At 36.2% G+C, this 18,922-nt stretch overlaps 1 protein-coding gene across 1 annotated transcript in view; it reads right to left on the bottom strand.

Moving 5' to 3' along the window:
* Positions 1–18,922, bottom strand: part of ngdn (neuroguidin, EIF4E binding protein) — a 26,993-nt gene that overhangs the window by 4,828 nt on the left and 3,243 nt on the right. Inside the window, exons 2-5 of the mRNA XM_039743708.1 lie at positions 8,416–8,468; positions 4,239–4,353; positions 3,928–4,102; positions 1,994–2,150 (exon numbers count right to left, since the gene is read on the bottom strand). Of these exons, the coding sequence (XP_039599642.1) occupies positions 1,994–2,150; positions 3,928–4,102; positions 4,239–4,353; positions 8,416–8,468 (500 nt within the window). The remainder of the gene's footprint in view (positions 1–1,993; positions 2,151–3,927; positions 4,103–4,238; positions 4,354–8,415; positions 8,469–18,922) is intronic.

Here is an 18,922-nt window from a genome sequence, read left to right as displayed (position 1 = left end):
AATAGTCCAATAGAAATGTACCATATATCCCTCCACTATAAATACAACAGCAAATTCCCCAGCATTGCATTATGAGCAAGTGCAGTAAGCTTAATCTAGAGTAGTTCAATTCGGTATGACTAAGTCCTTCATACTGTAGAAATGCTAAAAATGAATGCCAGCATCATAACTAATGTACAAATGTTGGAAGCCATGATGTTTCAGCCAATATTAAATGCATCACCGTGGTCTATGTATCCCATTAGCTTTGCACTTTTATAACCTGCTGATTACACTTTATTCTTTCATGTACCACGTACATCTTATTTATACTTATTTTAATATTACACTGTTTGCTTTTCCTTTTTATTATACATTTCTGTTTTTTGTTTTCAATACTACACTATATTAGCCAGTAAGATAACTTTTTGGGCTCTACTAGGAAAAGCACTGATATAGTTTTATTCCCAAATAATTTCTAGCATATAGAAGCACAAAGCTAAACACTTGTGTACCAAAACAGTAGTATCTTAACAGCTATAAAATAGCACTACACAAACGGATACTGAGAGCACACAACCACTGAACTCTGTACATGTCAGAGCACCACAGCTGCTGACCTGTTCCACCCTGTGATTGCTGATTTACAGCTCTTTGTAACTTTTCACTCTCTGGCAGCATATGAAGAAGGTAACAGCTGGAGTACTGACAGTGTCTCAGTTAACATATATTTCTGTCTTTATTGACTTTTATCAGAGATCTCCCAGTATTGCTCAATTGTGGATTTGTATGCTGAAAATCTCCTTAATAAAAGCTAAATATAAAATTATTACTTATGTCATTACTAGGGCTTTCAGTTTACCGTATATCTTCTAGTAGTGGCCGGCTTCTTATTGACGCCCGTTTCCAATAAACGCCGGGTTTGAAGAGATGTCGCGAGAAATAGACTCCGGTCTCTAATAGTAGCCGGTCTCCTTTAAGCATCGGTCTGTAGTAAACGGCGATCTCCAATGACCCACCGCCTTTTTCGTACGCTAATCCTCTTTTTGTACCACCTGGGCTACCGCCCTCCTGCAGTGAATCATATGGTAAGTATCTTTTCGTGTCAAAAATGTTTTGTCGTCGGATGCTATCGAGGAAGCGAGAAAGTCAAAAAGAAATTTCTTTGTGTACATTTTGCCCTTTCGTCTCCACGTCAATCATCTTCGACACGTTAATCCTGATAAAACTGATTACTGCGCGACAGCAAGCAATGGGAGTACTTGTATTGCCATCACAAGAAGAGGAAGATGAAGAAGAACTCGCAAATAATGAAGCAACCATTACCTATTCAGATGACGAGTAGATGGTAAGTACTGTACTTTATTGTATCTTATCCAGTCTCATGTCATAATGTATACGTATATGCATGAGTTTGGAGCTTATTGCATTTCCTTATGTTCCGCAGGGGACTTGTCAGGCTGATGAGCGCTTTCGTGCGAAATTCGGACTGGTGCAGGCCAGTGCTGGTGGCATCATTGGCAAGAAAGTTGACGTCTACCGTACTTGTTTTTCATGCTTATGGTAGTACCGTACTGTATACTGCTTTAATAAGACCGTACTGATAATTTAATTAAATCCTGAAATGTTCATCCGGTGTTGTTGCCTACATTGTGTGACCGTAAATACGGTACCATACCGTATTTTACTGCCAAATGAACCCCGTTTACCCATCACCATTCCGTCTGCGAGGCGAATAATAGCCGGTTTCCAACAACCGCCAGGCCGTTCGAATAATTTTTTGAATAAACGCCAGGGCTACTATTGGAAGATATACGGTATATTCTAAGTGGAATGATGTTTCCACAGTGGATTTTCCAAAAATAACCTGGTACATCCATGGCGATAATGCTTCCTGAGGGACACGGCAAACAAGTACAAAACTCAGCTATACAACTGATTGATATTATAAATTTCCCAAAATCTTTACATTTTTACACTTTGTAACAGTTACTTCTCTTAAAATACAACTTACCAAATCAGAATTATCTTGACCTGTTAATGCACCAATATCCCCAAACTGTGTGATTGAGCGAAGTTGGGCAGACATTCCCATCATGCCTCGTTTTCTGGCAGAGCGTTCTTTTTTTGAGACTCCTAAACGGACCATCATGGATTCTTCATAATGCAGTCTAGAAAAAATTAATAATGAAGTATACTAAATCATGTTCACTTTTTCATCTTCTATAAAGCACAAAGTTTGAATAAAAACATTAAAACTTTACTCAAAAACAGCTGTAGAGGTACCCAACCACAACCAAGCCTCAATCCAATCATTTTCACATATACCACAAAGCCAGATGGGTGTAGGAGCTCAATCATCCATCCATCATCCAACCCGCTATATCCTAACTACAGGGTCACGGGGGTCTGCTGGAGCCAATCCCAGCCAACACAGGGCACAAGGCAGGAAACAAACCCTGGGCAGGGCGCTAGCCCACCGCAAGGCACACACACACACACCAAGCACACACTAGAGACAATTTAGAATCATCAATGCACCTAACCTGCATGTCTTTGGACTGTGGGAGGAAACCGGAGCACCCAGATGAAACCCACGCAGACACGGGGAGAACATGCAAACTCCAGGCAGGGAGGACCCGGGAATCGAACCTGGGTCTCCTTACTGCGAGGCAGCAGCGCTACCCACTGCGCAACCGTGCTGCCCGAGCTCGATCATGTTGAGCAATAAATATCCTTAAAGTTAGACTCCCAATGTTTACATAGTGCCAATGTCATATTATGCAAGGTCTAGTTGGAGGGGTTGTCAGACTTGCCAACTGCCATTGCTGATCTCGTTGCCGGAGCATGCCAATTTACACGACTAAAAATCTCTTTGTATGTCAAATTACGTGAGTCTGCATTGACTTTCCAGAAAAGTTTCACACTTATAAAAATTTTGTGCTCAATAGTTTTTTTTTATTGATACAGTGAAGAACATGCTCCCTGATGGAGCTGGGACTGTACAAATGGTTAGCGGGTAAGGAAAGCTGAGCTGCAATCGTTTGTCTGGGTGTGTCAAGGACAAGTAAGAAAGTCACTGAGTATTGTCAGACTACATGATTGTGGGTTACAAGATCATGCTGCCACTGCATGCTGACATGCGAACAACTTGATTTACGACCAACATCTTGCATTACGACCCGAGTGTGGTCACGTGTATCCGCTTGTAAACAAACAGCCGAGAGCGTTCGTAAGCGTCAGTCGGAGCCCAGATACATGTGTTTGTGGACGTAATTTCAGTCAGTGCAGTGATTTATCTATATATATATATATATATATATAATTCACTAAGACCATTGCAAGTAAGATGCATAATTGCTAAGGAAGGAAGAACTTTGAACTGAGTGCTCCACTACTGTCATTATTAACCTCAGAAACAGCGATCACAATCGAAACGAAGAAGGAAATTGTGCGGAAATATGAGAGTGGTGTTCATGCGACAGATCTCGCTAATATGTACAGCATGTCGAAATCCACCATCTCTAAAAATTTATAAAGAAAGGATTTGCATAAGGAGGCTCTTTCTAAACAATAACCACCTTCTGTTTCATTCTTCTCCTCCTCCCTTCCTGCAGCCCAAAGATGTCAAATTAAATGGTGAGTACAGTATGAAATCGTTGTTTCTGGTAGGCTAGGCACTTTTTATAACTTTTTGGTTAGTAAATTAGAAAGATTATTGGTGTTTTGGTAAATTATGCACATTATACAACCCTTTTTTATTATGAAAAGGTTAAGTAAGTGTTGCTGTGGGAGGTTCGGAGAGCAGTATGGGCATTTCCATTATTATGGGAAAAATAGTCTTGACTTACAACCAACTTGAATTACAACCAGCCCTCACGAACGAATTGAGTTCGTAAGTCAAGGGTCCACTGTACTTTTTCTACATGTCCCTAAAAGCAATCCCACCTGTGCTGCTCTTCTTGACTTTGGCGAATGCTTCCAAAAATGTGTCTTTCTTGGATCTCTTCAGGTGCATCACTATATTGTTCCCGGAGCTCACGGATAACAGAGCTACTAAGCGCACGCTTCTTGGCTCTGTCTAAAATTTGTTTGTTTCGATCTGCATCAGTCTGGTCACCATCTGCATATAATACAAATACAAATAGGTTGACAAGTCAAAAGTGGAAAAATAAAACATGTGGCTAAGCTTTAGGCAGTCACTATCTGCTTCAGACTTAAGCTATCATTCACTTATAAAAATTAAATCAGGTAGTTACCATAATGCATTGGAGCAAGTCTTGGAGGAATGTACTTCTTGCCAGTGGCAGATTGATCCCCTGAATTTTCTGATTTATGTGCTTCATCTGCAGATTCCCCTTCAGATTCACTCAGCTGAAAAAAAGTGAAAAGAATTAAACCAACAGAGTTATCACAAAAATAATCACTGTATTAATATTGGATTGTTACGCAAAATAACAGCCTTAAAAATAAAATCCTTACAACTGATCGTCAGTATTTCTTATGATCACAGTAAATGCATTATGCTTTCTTTTAAATTATACGTATGATCAACATACAACATAAGAAATATGTCAAAGAGGATAACGATGGAGGATTTGACTAACAGCATTTTTTATACAATGCTTAGGAGCAACAAATCTGTTTCTATCATCAGGTGACTCCTGAATGCCCAGATAAGATGTTGCTCTACAAAGCTGAAATTTTTCACCAGTAAAAGCAGAAAGGGGCAGCAGAGATTAAGATGGATAAGACAGCATTTATGAGACCACGGATATGACCATACAACAACTACAACAATACGATCACGAAGAGTCGGACTCGACTGAAGAGTGCAAGTAAACCTAGCAAACACTTCTTTGAGTTTACCATGAACTGTCGGTAAAACCAAGAACATTTCTAAAATTCCATAAGATAATGTAAAATCGGATTGTGGTAGCATGGTGGAAAACCATCCTGCAAACTCGTAATTTTTCTGCTAAAATGTCCTTCAGTTCAGAATTGGGTGGCAGCCTTAGCCATGGATTGGCTAATTTAGCTGTAACAGCATATCATCTGTTTATGTGTCACTGAAATTTACCTTTCAGATTCAGATTTAAAGGCAGTCAGCCTACCATAAACATTTTAAAGAAATGACAATTTTTAGTGTCTTTTAGTGCTCTAAAAAAGACACAAATCGGCTGCAGTCAGTTCCCCAAATAAAAAGCAGTGAAGCTGAATATAAATCAACTGAGCAATCCAAGCCAATTTCCAGAATTTGTGCATTGATGTTCATAAAAGAATATAGTTACGGTCTCATTTCAGCCTTCAATTTAACAAAGTTTAGTCAAGTTTCTTGTAATGTGTGGCTTAAACTCAAGTCATCACGCTCTGCCCATGTCTTCAAATTCTGCTGCACACTGGCGCAGCTCTACTGAACAACCAATTGCTGAATTCTCCAGCAGCAGTCAAGATTAATTGCAACATCCCTGTGACCTCTTATATGAATATGATCTTAATGAAAGAAACAAGAAAAAAACAAATTAAGACCAATTAAAAAAATGTAGTTTTACAAAGATGTTGACCATTATTGTAACAAGTAAAAGAGACTGCTTGCCAAATAAAGTATGTGTGGGAGATTTGTGCATTAAAAATCAGAATATGAAGGAATTATTAAATATGTGCAGGATATCTGTAAACCTGCGCAGAATTTGAAAAACTACCTGTATCACAAAAAATGACCAAACTGAAGAATTATTGACACTTCAGGACAAGGAGGAAAGATGACAAAATGTATAATTGTATAGCATGACCACAAATGTATAGAGCTAAATTATAAAATAAGGAAATAGAACTGTGCCAGGTTGTGTATCTGTTAAAATGTTTCTGCACTTTATACCGAACACTGAGAAACATGTGAAAGGATGGTATGGTACTAAGCTCCACAGGATGAAGTATATTGCTTTTTTTACTATAGTTATTACATATACTCTGATAATACAGGTTACATCAAGGATGTTTGTTATGAAATATAATCATCTCCATGTGAAGTACAGTAAGTACCTTGTTATTCTTTGTTACACAAATTCAGGTACCTTGATGTTCCCCTTCTGAAAGTAGTTTTAGTTTTTAAGCCAGGTTTTCAAATAATGAAATTTACTGGTGGTTTTTCCTACAGAAATTGGGATGCTGTTTCATGGTGTTTTACACTGGCTGCCTGAAGTTTGTAAGCATTTACACCTGATCCTTGTGTAAGGCTCATCTGTCATATGGAGAATTCTGACAAGGACAGCTGGTGGACTTAGAGGATAAAAAAGTATTATAAAGGAGAAGTGCAAGTCTCAGCCATATGGCAACATATGGTTATATATTTCCTTTGATGACTTCAATTTAGCAATGTGTGATTTGCAGAGTTAGCTGTCACTGTGGTTAAATGTTTACTTTTAATATGACTTATTAATAATATTTTTGTACTGTTTGAAAGTGTGGGAATTTTCAAGGGTCCTCTTAATTTCGTTTGCTATAGCCATTACTGAATGATCTATAATAACGACATGGTGCATTTAGTCGCCTGGCTGTTTTTCTGTAACCTTTGAGGAAGATGACTTTTCCTCTTATTATTCATTTAAAATGACATTCCTGCTATGTGTGTTTGTTTTTCCATTCTTATTTTGTGCCACAGACATTAATAAGTTCACACCACAAGATTCCAATACAGAGTAGTCTGAGGAGGGCATATTCGATGTGTTTAACACTAGAATTACCAGAGTCTACGAAAAAACTCGTAGATCCGGCCCACCTTAAAACCGTTCGCACCTTTCTGCCAGCGTCCTTTGTCGTGTAAATGGGCCAATAAAGACAAGCTGCAAGCAGCCAGCTATTCCATTACCCCACCGGCTGCACTGACTAAGCTTACACGCTCTAACCCCACCCCCCCATCTGACTCTATAACATTAACAAAAAGAGCAGCTTACTACTGAAAATGGCAAATATAGGAGTGACTGGGGATCGAACTGAGGACTCTTGATTATACTTGGTTTGCATCTGTACTTGTGCTGTTATTTAAGAGTTAGATTTTAGAGCCCGTGAGCTTATTCAGTGCAGCAAGATCAACTCATATGTTGATCTTTTTTTTCTTTCATTACATGTGCGTTGTGCAGCAGGATCAACGCACATGTTGATCTTTTTTTCTTTCATTACATGTACCTTCCCTGTTTATTTATATATCTAGTGACTTCTCTGCCTATCTGTCTCTCTATTACGCAGTGCTCTGTCTGTCTGTGTGTTATGGATCTTAAAAATAACAGTTATAAGGACACTTGTTCATGTTAATTGCAGTCTCAATTGTTAAAAAATATTTTAAAAGGAGCATCCCACATGAAAACATGACGCTCTCATTAAATGACAGTGCATACCAATTTATAAATTTTATGTCCATTTGAGGTTAAAAAGAAAAAACAGTTTCTCCCCAACGGGGAATCGAACTTGGGTCTCTGAGGCATGACAAGCCCGCTGTGCTCTGAGTCAGATTATCTTACCGCTAAGCCACGAAAGCTGTTGTATCATTCCTGAATCTTTTGTGAAAGTGTTTATTTGATGTTTGGACTTCATGCTTCACACATTCTATAGTTTATGCCTACATTTTGTAACATTTATTACTAAAATTTAACAATGTGTTTACACAGATTACTGTAGAAACGGAACACACATGAAATGCATGCGTTCCAAATAACAATCTATTATTTCCACTCTAAAGCTCCACTTCACTCTCAGATAATCAATCAAGGCATGAGCTGGGAAAAGTTTGTGTACATTGGGGGGATGGAATAGCCGGCTGCTTGCAGCTTGTCTTTATCGGCACATTTACACAACAAAGGATGCTGGCAGAGAGGTGTGATGGGATTTAAGGTGGGCCAGATCTACGAGTTTTTTCGTAGGCTCTGCTAATTCTAGTGTTAAGTGTTCCTCAAAATCTGCTTAGAACATTTTTGCAATATATTTAGATTTCTTCTCCTGCATATCCTTCTTAAGTCATCACATGCTTTGGTGGAAGACACAGAAGGCCTTCATTTAAACTGATGGCTTCCATCAAGATGTCACAAGTGTATTTCTGTGACAAGAAGAGGCCACCTTCTGCTCACTCTTTGAAGCTGGATGGAAAAGCAAGCTATAAAAAGGTTAATTTAGAATTTATGTTACTTACTTTAATATGGTACTTAGGATGCTCTCCAAGAAAGATCTGAACTTATCCCTAACAGGAGCTGATCACTCCCAGGATACACCCTCAAGCCCTTTGGACCTTCCCAGTCTCATAAAGTAGTAATTATCAAACATATAAGCCTTAAATTACATGAATTCAATCAGATCCGTGCCTGAACTATGATACATTTGATATGTTCACAGTGATACTGTCTTAAACTGCAGGTGATAAAGGATAACTTTTCATGAACAGATTACCTTGCTTTGAAGTAACTCTGGACGAGGCTTGAAGTGCAAAGGATCATCTGTAGCTGCAAAAACACATTAAAATGAATTTGTCTTTTATTTTTTTAATTTTATTGTAATCATTCCATACAAATAGATAAATTTTTACAAAAAATAGGATAGGAAACAAATCATCCCCCACCCCTGAGAAAGAGAGTATGGCCAACGGAGTAAGACTTAAAGGTTATACAAATACATAAATTGATGAGTTTAATAGGCAGATAAAGATAAATGGAGAAGAAAAAGAAATGGGAAGAGAGTTACTTCAACAGTGCTTTAACAGCTTATTCTAAAATATTATTTATTAGATCCTGCCAGGTTTTGAAAACGTTCTGCACAGATCCTCTAACTCAGTATTTGATTTTTCCAATTTCAAATGGTATATAACATCAGTTTCCCACTGACTTAAAAGAGGAGAGAGTTAGGATTCTTCCAGTTTAGCAAAATAAGCCTGCGTGCCAAAAGTGTAGTGAATGCAATCACAGTTTGTTTGTCCTTCTCCACTTTAAACCCATCTGGAAGAACACCAAACACAGCTGTTAATGGGTTAGGAGGGATTGTGACACCAAGGCTCTCTGAAAGGCACTTAAAAATTTTGGTCCAAAATGATGTTAATTTGGTGCAGGCCCAAAACATGTGACCCAGTGGTACTTGATGCAGTGTTCGCAGGTTGGATCTTGCCCTGGAAACATTTTGGACAGTTTTAAGCAAGACAGATGTGCTTGATATATAATTTTGAGTTGAATACTCATATGCTTTGTGCATATGAAGCTCTAGTGAATTCTCTGCATTGCTACCTTTCACTCCTTTTCTGATATGTTGAATGAGAGATCTTTTTCACATTGTCCTCTTTGATCTTTGAAAGGGAGGGACTGTAAAATAATTTTATATATTGCAGAAATGCTGTCTGAGTCCTCGAAACTGAGAAATATTTTATCCAGCATAGAGGAGGGTGCAAGATGAGGAAAATCGGGCAGGTTCTGTTTAACTAAGTTTCTAATTTGAAGATAGTGAAAGAAATGTGTTGCTGGAAAGTTAGATTTGGAATGTAATTGTTCATAGGATGCAAAGATGTTGTCTATATAAAGATCTCTAAGCAATTTAATCCCAAATGTTTTCCAGATATTAAAAACTGCATATGTTTGCGAGGGTTGAAAAGGTGGTTCTCATGCAGAGGTGCCACAGATAAAAGATTCTCCATCTTAAAATGCTTTCTACATTGGTTCCATATTCTGAGTGAGTGAAGCACAATTGGGTTATTAGTATATTGGCGATAACTTGCATTTATTGGGGCACAAAGCAGGGAATATAAAGAAGTACTGCAGGATTTTATTTCTGTTGCGGACCAAGCCTATGTATGTTTATCTATTTGTGTCCAGGTTTTATAGCTTGTATGTTTGATGCCCAGTAATAAAACTGAAAGTTAGGTAGAGCCATGCCATCTTCTGCCTTAGGTCTTTGTAGGGTCGCTTTGGATACATGGATGTTTCAAGTTCCAAATAAAAGAGCTTAAGGTTGAATCTAAATGCTTAAAAAATGATTTATTGATGTATATTGGAATGTTTTGAAATAAAAAGAGAAGCTTAGGAAGGATATTCATCTTAACAACGTTAATTCTTCCAGCTAGAGTGAGATGAAGGGTTGACCATCTATGCAAGTCTTGCTTAATTATTTCCATACAGACGGCAAAATTTTGTTGATAAAGAGCTTTATGTTTACTAGTGATATTTAACAAAAAGGTATTTAAACTGATCTGCAATGATAAAAGGGAAGGTGTCCAATCTAATATTGTATGCTTGAGAATTCACTGGAAAGAGCACACTTTTATTCAAATTAATTCTGAGACCAGAGATCTTTTGAAATTCTGTAAGTGCTGTTAAGACTGCAGGCACAGTATTTTGTGGGTCTGATATATACAGTACCATATCATCTGCATATAGAGAAATTTTCTGTTCAAGTCCTTCTCTGATAATCCCCTTTATCTGATAAGCATTTTGACAGTGAACTGCCAGTGGTTCAATGTCAATTACAAATACTAGTGGTGACAAAGGGCATCCTTGTATGGTACCACGTTCTAGTTTAAAGTAGTCTGAACAAATGCTGTTAATAAAAACTGAAGCTTCTGGATTGGTATACAGTAGTTTGATCCATGCACAAATGTTCAGGCTAAACCCAAATTTCTCTAATGTAGTGAAAAGGTAGTTCCATTCAATCATGTCAAATGCTTTTTCTGCATCCAATGATAATATCATCTCTGGGGTGTTTGACTTTGCTGGTGAATATATTACACTAAACAGGCATCGAAGATTGGAACCTAAATGTCTGCCTTTAATAAATCCAGTTTGATCTTGTGATATTACCGAAGGCAGCACTTTCTACATCCTTCTATGCTAGGATTTTGAGAGTATCTTAACATCATTATTCAGAAGTGAAATTGGGCTGTATGATGCACATTGTAGTAAGTCCTTATTTTGTTTAGGAAAGACATAGATGAATGCTTGGAGAAAAGTATGAGGTAGAATTTCATTGTCTCTAGCTTCTGTAAATGTTGCTAATAAGAGGGGAGCTAGCTGAGTGGAGAATTTCTTATAAAATTCAAAAGGGTCGCCATCAGGGCCTGTTGCCTTCCGCTTTGAAGTGACTTTATAGCATCTAGTAATTCTGATAGCGCCAGAGGTTTATCCAGTTCCTCTGCACTAAAAGTATCTATTTGTAGCATCTGTAATTTATCCAGAAATGCATTCTATTATGTATTGTCTTCTTTAAACTCAGTAGAATATAAGGATTTATAGTAGTCTCTAAATGTGTGCATTATATTTTTATGGTCAATGATTTTTTCTCTGTTCGTGTTGGTGATTGCTGGGATTGCATTGCGAACTTCTTGCTTGTGGATTTGTTGAGCTAAGAGCTTATTAAGCTTTCTCTCCATGTTCCTAGTAATGATGTCGTGATTTAAAAATGAGTTGTTCAGTTTCTTTGGTTGTTAAGAGGTTGAGAGCTCTGAAAGCAGAGCCTGCCTTTTCCTATGAAGAGCCTCACTTGGACACCTGACATGTTCTTCATCTATTCTAGTAATTTTGCTGGTTAGCTCTGATACCTTCTTGGTTTCTAATTTATTTCTGTGGGCAAGACATGAAATAATCTGTCCACTTAAGAAGGCCTTTAGAGTTTCCCAGAGTATTCCTGCAGAGACCTCTGAGGATGTATTTGTCTCTAAGAAGAAACAGATTTGTTTGGATATAAATTCTGTACAGTTCTCGTCTGCTAATAGAAGTGGGTTAAGATACCATCTGCGAGATGAGTGTGTAGGGCATAATGATTTTAGTTCCAAGATCAGAGGGGCATGGTCGGAAATAACAATAGCGTTGTACTTGCAAGATTTAATCTTGGCCAAGAAATTATTATCTATAAAGAAATAATCATTTCTTGAGTAGCAATGAAGCACTGGTGAGTAGAAGGAATATGTTCTTGAGTTTGGGTTTAGAAACCTCCAGGGGTCTGATAGGTTGTGGTCAGTTAAAAACTGTGTAATTGTCTTTGCAGTGTTAGATGTCAACCACCCATGTGACAGGAGACCTATCTAAGAGTGGATTTAAAACACAATTGAAGTCCCCAGCCATTATAATTTTATGAGTGTTCACATTGGGAATGGATGCAAATACATTTTTCATGAATTCCCTATCATTGATATTGGGTGCATAAACATTTATCAATACACTTTACAGTTAAATAAATTGCCCATGACAATCACATATCTCCCTTCAGGATCAGATACTACATCTGATACCACAAATGAGACTGTTCTATGTATGAGAATTCCCACACCTCTAGTTTTCTTTGTAAAGCTGGAATGGAACATTTGGTCAGTCCAGTCTTTTTGCAGCTAGAACTGATCCTTGCTTAGTAAGTGGGTCTCCTGTAAAAAATACTATTTTAGCATTTAAACCTGTTAGGTGAGAGAATACTTTTTTTCTCTTTAATTTGTGATTCAGGCCTTTAAAATTCCAGCTCACAAAGTTAACTGACCCATCATGGAGACACTGATTCTAAATTATTTATGTCATTTTGGAGTCTTAACTGGAAGTGAGACAGCTTTAATCTTAACTTCTAATTTTCCCATGAGTTATTGCAATGCAGCCTATTGGTCTTTTTTAATAAATGTTTTAACTGTTACTATAAATGTTCTATTAAACCACAGAATAATATTTTAGATCCAAAATTACAGAAAACCCTAGTGATGCTCCAAACAATCAGTGTTATGTCCATTAATGAATACTAAAGCAAACATATAATTATTTTTATTAACGAATTTGATTCACTAAAACTAAACTAAGAAAAAACATTTGTGCATGTTGATGACTGACATACTGCCATCATTAACCATGTGTAATCTAACAAAAAGAAGGACAATATAAATGTTAATAGCAATTTGTTAATGCACCAAAAATAAACTGGTTTCAATTTGTGTTTATGTATGAAGAAACCATGAGCAAAAACTCTTGGCTGCTTTCTTTTCTGATGTAGCCGAGTACTTTGAAACTTGTGAAATTCCTTGATTGAGTGCAAAACAGGAATAAACCCTGAGCACGGCACTACAGCAGGGTACATTACTTTGACGTCATGGCTTGGTTTTTGCTCTGATACACATTGATAGCTGTGGGACTTTAGCAAAGGGTCTTAATACTTGTGTCAAAGTAATATTCCATTTTTTTTTTTTTTTTTTCACAAATTTTGGAAAAATATCTACAATCCTGTTTTGAACTTTGTCATTTTGGGGTTATTGAATGTTTCTTGATGTCGTGGAAAAATGTATTTACATAACTTTAGTACAAGACTGCAACAAAGCAAAATGTGAAAGAAGTGAAGGGGTCTGAATACTTTCTGAATCCATTGTGTGTATGTGTATATATAAATATATTTTGGGTAAAATATTACAGTATAGTTTCATATATGAAAAAAATCCTTAAAAACTGGGGATTTTAACATTTTTATAAAAAACAATGTTTTAAAAGATTATGTGAAACGGAACAAAGAAAATGGTTCCCAAATAACAATCTATTATTTCCCCTAAAGCCCCCATTACCCGATAATCAATCAAGGCATGAGCTGGGAAAAGTTTGTGTACTTTGGGGGGATGGAATAGCGGTGCTTAGCTTGTTTTTACGGCACATTTACCAAAAAAGGATCTGGCAGAGGGTGTGGGGGTTTTAAGGGGGCCGTCTCAGTTTTTGTAGGCTCTGCTAATTCTAGTTTTAAATGTTCCTCAAAATCGTTTGAACTTTTTTAATATATTTAGTTTCTTCTCCTGCTTTCCTTTCTTAAGTCATCACCTTTGGTGGAAGACACAGAAGGTTTCATTTAAACTGATTTCCATCAAGATGTCACAAGTGTATTTCTGTGAAAGAAGACCACCTTCTGCTCATTTTTTGAAGCTGGATGGAAAACAAGCTAAAAAAGGGTTTTTTAAATTTATTTACTTACTTTAATATGGTACTTAGGATGCTCTCCAAAAAAAGACAACTTACCCCTAACGGGACGTCCTCCCAGGATACACCCTCGCCCTTGGCCCTTTCCCCAGTCTCATAAAGTAGAATTATCAAACATAAAGCCTTAAATTACGTTAATAATCCTTTCCTGAACTATGTACATTTGATATGTTCCGTGATACTGTCTTAAACGCAGGTGAAAAAAGGAAATTTTTCAAAAAGATTACCTTGCTTTGAAGAAACCTGGGGCTTAATCAAAGGATCATCTGAGTAAAAACACTTTAAAAATGAATTTGTCTTTTTTTTTTTTTAATTTTATTTAACATTCCCAAATAGTTTTTTTTACAAAAATGGGATAGAAACAAATCATCCCCCCCCCTGAGAAAGGGGTTTTTGGGGATAAGATTTAAAAGGGTTATACAAATACTAAATTGATGAGTTTAATAAAAAAAGATAAATGGAAGAAAAAAAAAAGGGAAAATTTTCAACAGTGTTTTAAAGTTTATTCTAAAATATTTTTTTAGACCCTCAGGTTTTTTAAAAAGGTTCTAAAATCCTCTAACTCATTTTGTTTTTCAATTTAAAATGGTATAAAACATCATTTTCCCACTGACAAAAGGGGAGAGTTAATTTTTCCCATTTTAGCAAAATAACCCGTAAAAGGAAAAAGCAATCACAGTTTGTTTGTCCTTTCCTTTAAACCCATCGGGAAGAACACCAAAACACAGCTTTTTGGGGTTGGGGGGGATTGTGACCCAAGGCTCTCTGAAGGCACTTAAAATTTTGGTCCAAAATGAAATTTGGTGCGGGCCCCAAAACTGTGACCCAGTGGTACTTGATCAGTGTTCTGGTTGGATTTGCCCTGGAAACATTTTGGACGTTTTAAGCAAGACAGATGTCGATTAAATTTTTTTGAGTTGAATATTTAAGTTTTGTGCATAGGTCATAATTCTCTGCATTGCTACCTTTTCACCCTTTTCTGATATTTGAATGAGATTTTTTTAAATTGTCCTCTTTGATTTTTTGAAAGGGAGGGGACTGTAAAAATTTTATATTTGCGAAATGCTGCTGAGTCCTAAACTGAAAATTTTTTCCCCAGCATAGGGGGGTGCAAAATGGGGAAAATGGGGCGGGTTTTGTTTAACTGTTTTAGTTTAAGATAGTGAAAGAAATTTGTTGGGGAAAGTTAGTTTTGGGAATTTAATTTTTCATGGATGCAAACATGTTGTCTATATAAAACCCAAACAATTTAACCCCAAAAGTTTCCAGATTTTAAAATTGAGTTTCGAGGGGAAAAAGGTGGTTCTCATCGGGGTACAGATAAAAGATTCTCCATCAAAATGCTTTCAATTGGGTTCCATATTCTGGTGAGTAAAAACAATCTTATTAGTATTTTGGCGATAATTCATTTATTGGGGCATAAAGCAGGAATAAAAAAGTGCTGCAGGTTTTTTATTTCTGTTGGGACCAACCCTATGTATGTTCATCTATTTGTGCCCGGGTTTTTTATAGCTTGTATGTTTGATCCCCAGTAAAAAAACTGAAAGTTGGGTGGGGCCATCCATCTTCTGGGGTCTTTGTAGGGTGCGCTTTGGATACATGGATGTTTCAAGTTCCAAATAAATGAGGTTAGGTTGAACAATTGAAAAAATTATTTATTGATGTATACGGGAATGTTTTGAAAAAAAAAGAAGTTAGGAAGTATGTTCATTTTAACAACATTAATTCTTCGCAGAGGAGATGAAGGGTTGACCATCATGCAAGTCTTGAATTATTTCCCCGGGCAAAATTTTTGGGATAAAGGTTTTAATTTTTTGGGATATTTAAAAAAAGGTATTTAAACTGATCTGCAATGAAAAAAGGGAAGGTGTCAATCTAATATTGTATGCTTGAGAATTCATAAAAGAGCACACTTTTATTCAAATTAATTCTGAGACCAGAGATGTTTTGAAATTTGAAAAAGCGGGACTGCAGGCACATTTTTTTGGGGGTCAAATTTTAAATTTTATTTTGCATATAAAAATTTTCTATTCAAGTCCTTCTTTTAATCCTTCATTTTAAGTATTTGAAAACTGCCAGTGGTTCAATGTAAATTAAAATCTAGTGGTGAAAAAGGGGCACCCTTTGTATGGAAACCCGCTATTTTAAAAAATGTCTGAAAAAATGCTGTTAATAAACGTTTGGTTGGTATAATTTGTTTTTATCCATGCACAAATGTTCAAACTAAAACCCCAAAATTTTTTAATTAGTGAAAAGGTAGTTCCATTCAATCAATTCAAATGCTTTTTTTGCATCCAATGATAATATCATCTCGGGGGGTTTTCTTTCGGGGAAATTACACAAACAGGCTGATTAACCTAAATGCGCCTTTAATAAAACCCGTTTGATCTTGGATAACCCAAAGGGAGCCTTTCATCCTTTTATGTAGAATTTTTAAAAATCTTAACATCATTATTCAAAATGAAATTGGGGGAGATGCACATTTGTGTCCTTAGTTTGGAAGACATAGATGAATGCTTGGAGAAAAGATGAGGGAGAATTTCATTGTTTTTAGCTTCTGTAAATGTTGCTAATAAGGGGCTTGGTGGAGGGAAATTTTATATAAAATTAAAAGGTAGCCCTCAGGGGCCCGTGCCTTCCCGCAAAGGGCTTTATAGCATCAGTAATTCTGATAAGGGCCAGAGTTTATCCAGTTTCCCCTGCACTAAAAGTATCTATTTGATCTGTAATTTATCGAAATGATTCTTTATGTATTGTCTTCTTTAAACTCAGTAGAATAAAGGGGTTTATAGTAGTCCTAAATGTGTGCATTATATTTTTTTGGTCAATGATTTTTTTTTCTGTTGGTTTGGTGATTGATGGGGGTTCTTGAACTTTTTGCTTTGGATTTGTTGAGCTAAAATTATTGTTTTCTCCATGTTCCCAAATGTGTAGGGATTTAAAAAGGGTTTTTCAGTTTCGGTTGTTAAAGGGGTTAGAGCCCAAAAAAGGGGCCTACCTTTTCCCATGAAGGCCTCCCTTTGGGCACCACATTTTTTCATCTATTCTAGAATTTTTGGTTACTTGATCCTTCTTGGTTTCTAATTTTTTTCTTGGGCAAGACATGAAATAATTGTCCATTAAGAAGGTCTTTAGAGTTTCCCAAGTACTCCCAGAGACCGTGAGGATGCATTTTTCTCTAAAAAGAAAAGTTTTTTTGGAATATATTCTGTAAATTCTGCCCGCTAAAAAAGTGGGTTTAAGATACCATCTGGAGATGAGGGGTAGGGCATAATGATTTTAGTTCCCAAAACAGAGGGGGGATGGTGGAAAAAAATAGCTTGTACTTCAAAATTTAATCTTTGGGGAAAAATTTTTCTATAAAAAAAATCATTTCTTGGTAAAATGAACACTGGTGGTAGAAGGGAAAATGTTCTTGAGTTTGGGTTTAGAAACCTCCAGGGTCTGATAGGTTGTGGTGTTAAAAAATGTGTAATTGTCTTTGCAGTGTTAGATGTCAACCACCCATGTGACAGGGACCATCAAAAGGGGGATTTAAAAAACAATTGAAATCCCCGCCATTTTAATTTTTGGTTTCATTGGGGAAAGGATGCAAAAAATTTTTCATGAATTCCCCTCATTATATTGGGTCATAAACATTTTTTCAATACACTTTACAGTTAAATAAATTCCCATGACAATACATATCTCCCTTCAGGATCAGAATACATCATACCCAAAAAAACTTTCTATAAAAAGTTCCCCCCTTGTTTTTTTTGAAAACTGGAATGGAAAAGGTCAGTCCAGTGTTTTGCACTAGAACTGATCCTTGCAGTAATGGTCTCCTGTAAAAAAATATTTTGATTTAAACCTGTTGGTGAGAGAATACTTTTTTTTTTTTTTGTGATTCAGGGCCCTTTTAAAATTCCCGGGTCACAAGTTAACTACCCATCATGGAACCGTTCTAAATTATTTATGTCATTTTTGGGTCTTTAAATGGAATGAGACAGCTTTTCTTAACTTTTAAAATTTTCCATGAGTTTTGCCATGCAGCCTTTGGTCTTTTTTAATAAAAGTTTTTAAATTTACTATAAATGTTCTATTAAACCACAGAATAAATTTTAGATCCAAAATTACAGAAAACCCTAGTGATGCTCCAAACAATCAGTGTTTTGTCCATTAATGAATACTAAACAAACATATAATTATTTTTTTTAAAAAATTTGATTTCCAAAAAATAAACTAAAAAAAAATTTTTGATGTTGGAAAGACAAATGCCCTCATTTAACCTGGTAAATTTAAAAAAGAAGGAAATAAATGTTAATAGCAATTTGTTAATGCCCAAAAATAAACTGGTTTCAATTTTTTTTATGTTAAAAAACCATGAGCAAAAAAATCATCTTTCTTTTCTGGGTTGCGGGACTTTTAAACTTGTAAAATTTCCTTGATTGAGTAAAACAGGAAAAAAACCTGAGCCGATACAGCGGGTAATTTTGGCGTCATGGCTTTGGGTTTTTTCCTGATACATTGATATTTGGGGCTTTGAAAAGGGGCTTAATCTTGTGTCAAAGTAATATTCCATTTTTTTTTTTTTACAAATTTTGGAAAAATATCAAATCCTGTTTTGAACTTTTTTCATTTTGGGGGTTTTTGAATGTTTTTTGATGTTGGGGGAAAAAGCTAACTTTTGCAAAACGCAACAAAACAAAATTGAAAAGGTAGGTCTGGTCTTTTGGGCCTTTTGTGTATTTTATATATAAATATATTTTGGGTAAAATATTACAGTATAGTTTCAAAATGAAAAAAACCTTAAAAACTGGGGGGGTTTAATGCACAACTGTCCTACATGCTATAAAAAGGGTAAAATGGGTTGGCATCAATTATAGAACCAAGCTATGCCTCAAAACCTCTAGATTTAGTGGATTCAATTAGCCTATCAACCAACTATGACAGAATAAAAAAAAACACATTTTGTATCAAAAACGGGGTTTGCCCCCCCTTTATTTTTGGGGTAG

The sequence above is a fragment of the Polypterus senegalus genome, chromosome 1 (genome assembly GCF_016835505.1).
Source record: "Polypterus senegalus isolate Bchr_013 chromosome 1, ASM1683550v1, whole genome shotgun sequence".
Classification (NCBI taxonomy): Eukaryota; Metazoa; Chordata; class Cladistia; order Polypteriformes; family Polypteridae; genus Polypterus; species Polypterus senegalus.
Note: the sequence above shows the minus strand (reverse complement) of the source record. Positions and strands in the feature narration are given on the sequence as shown.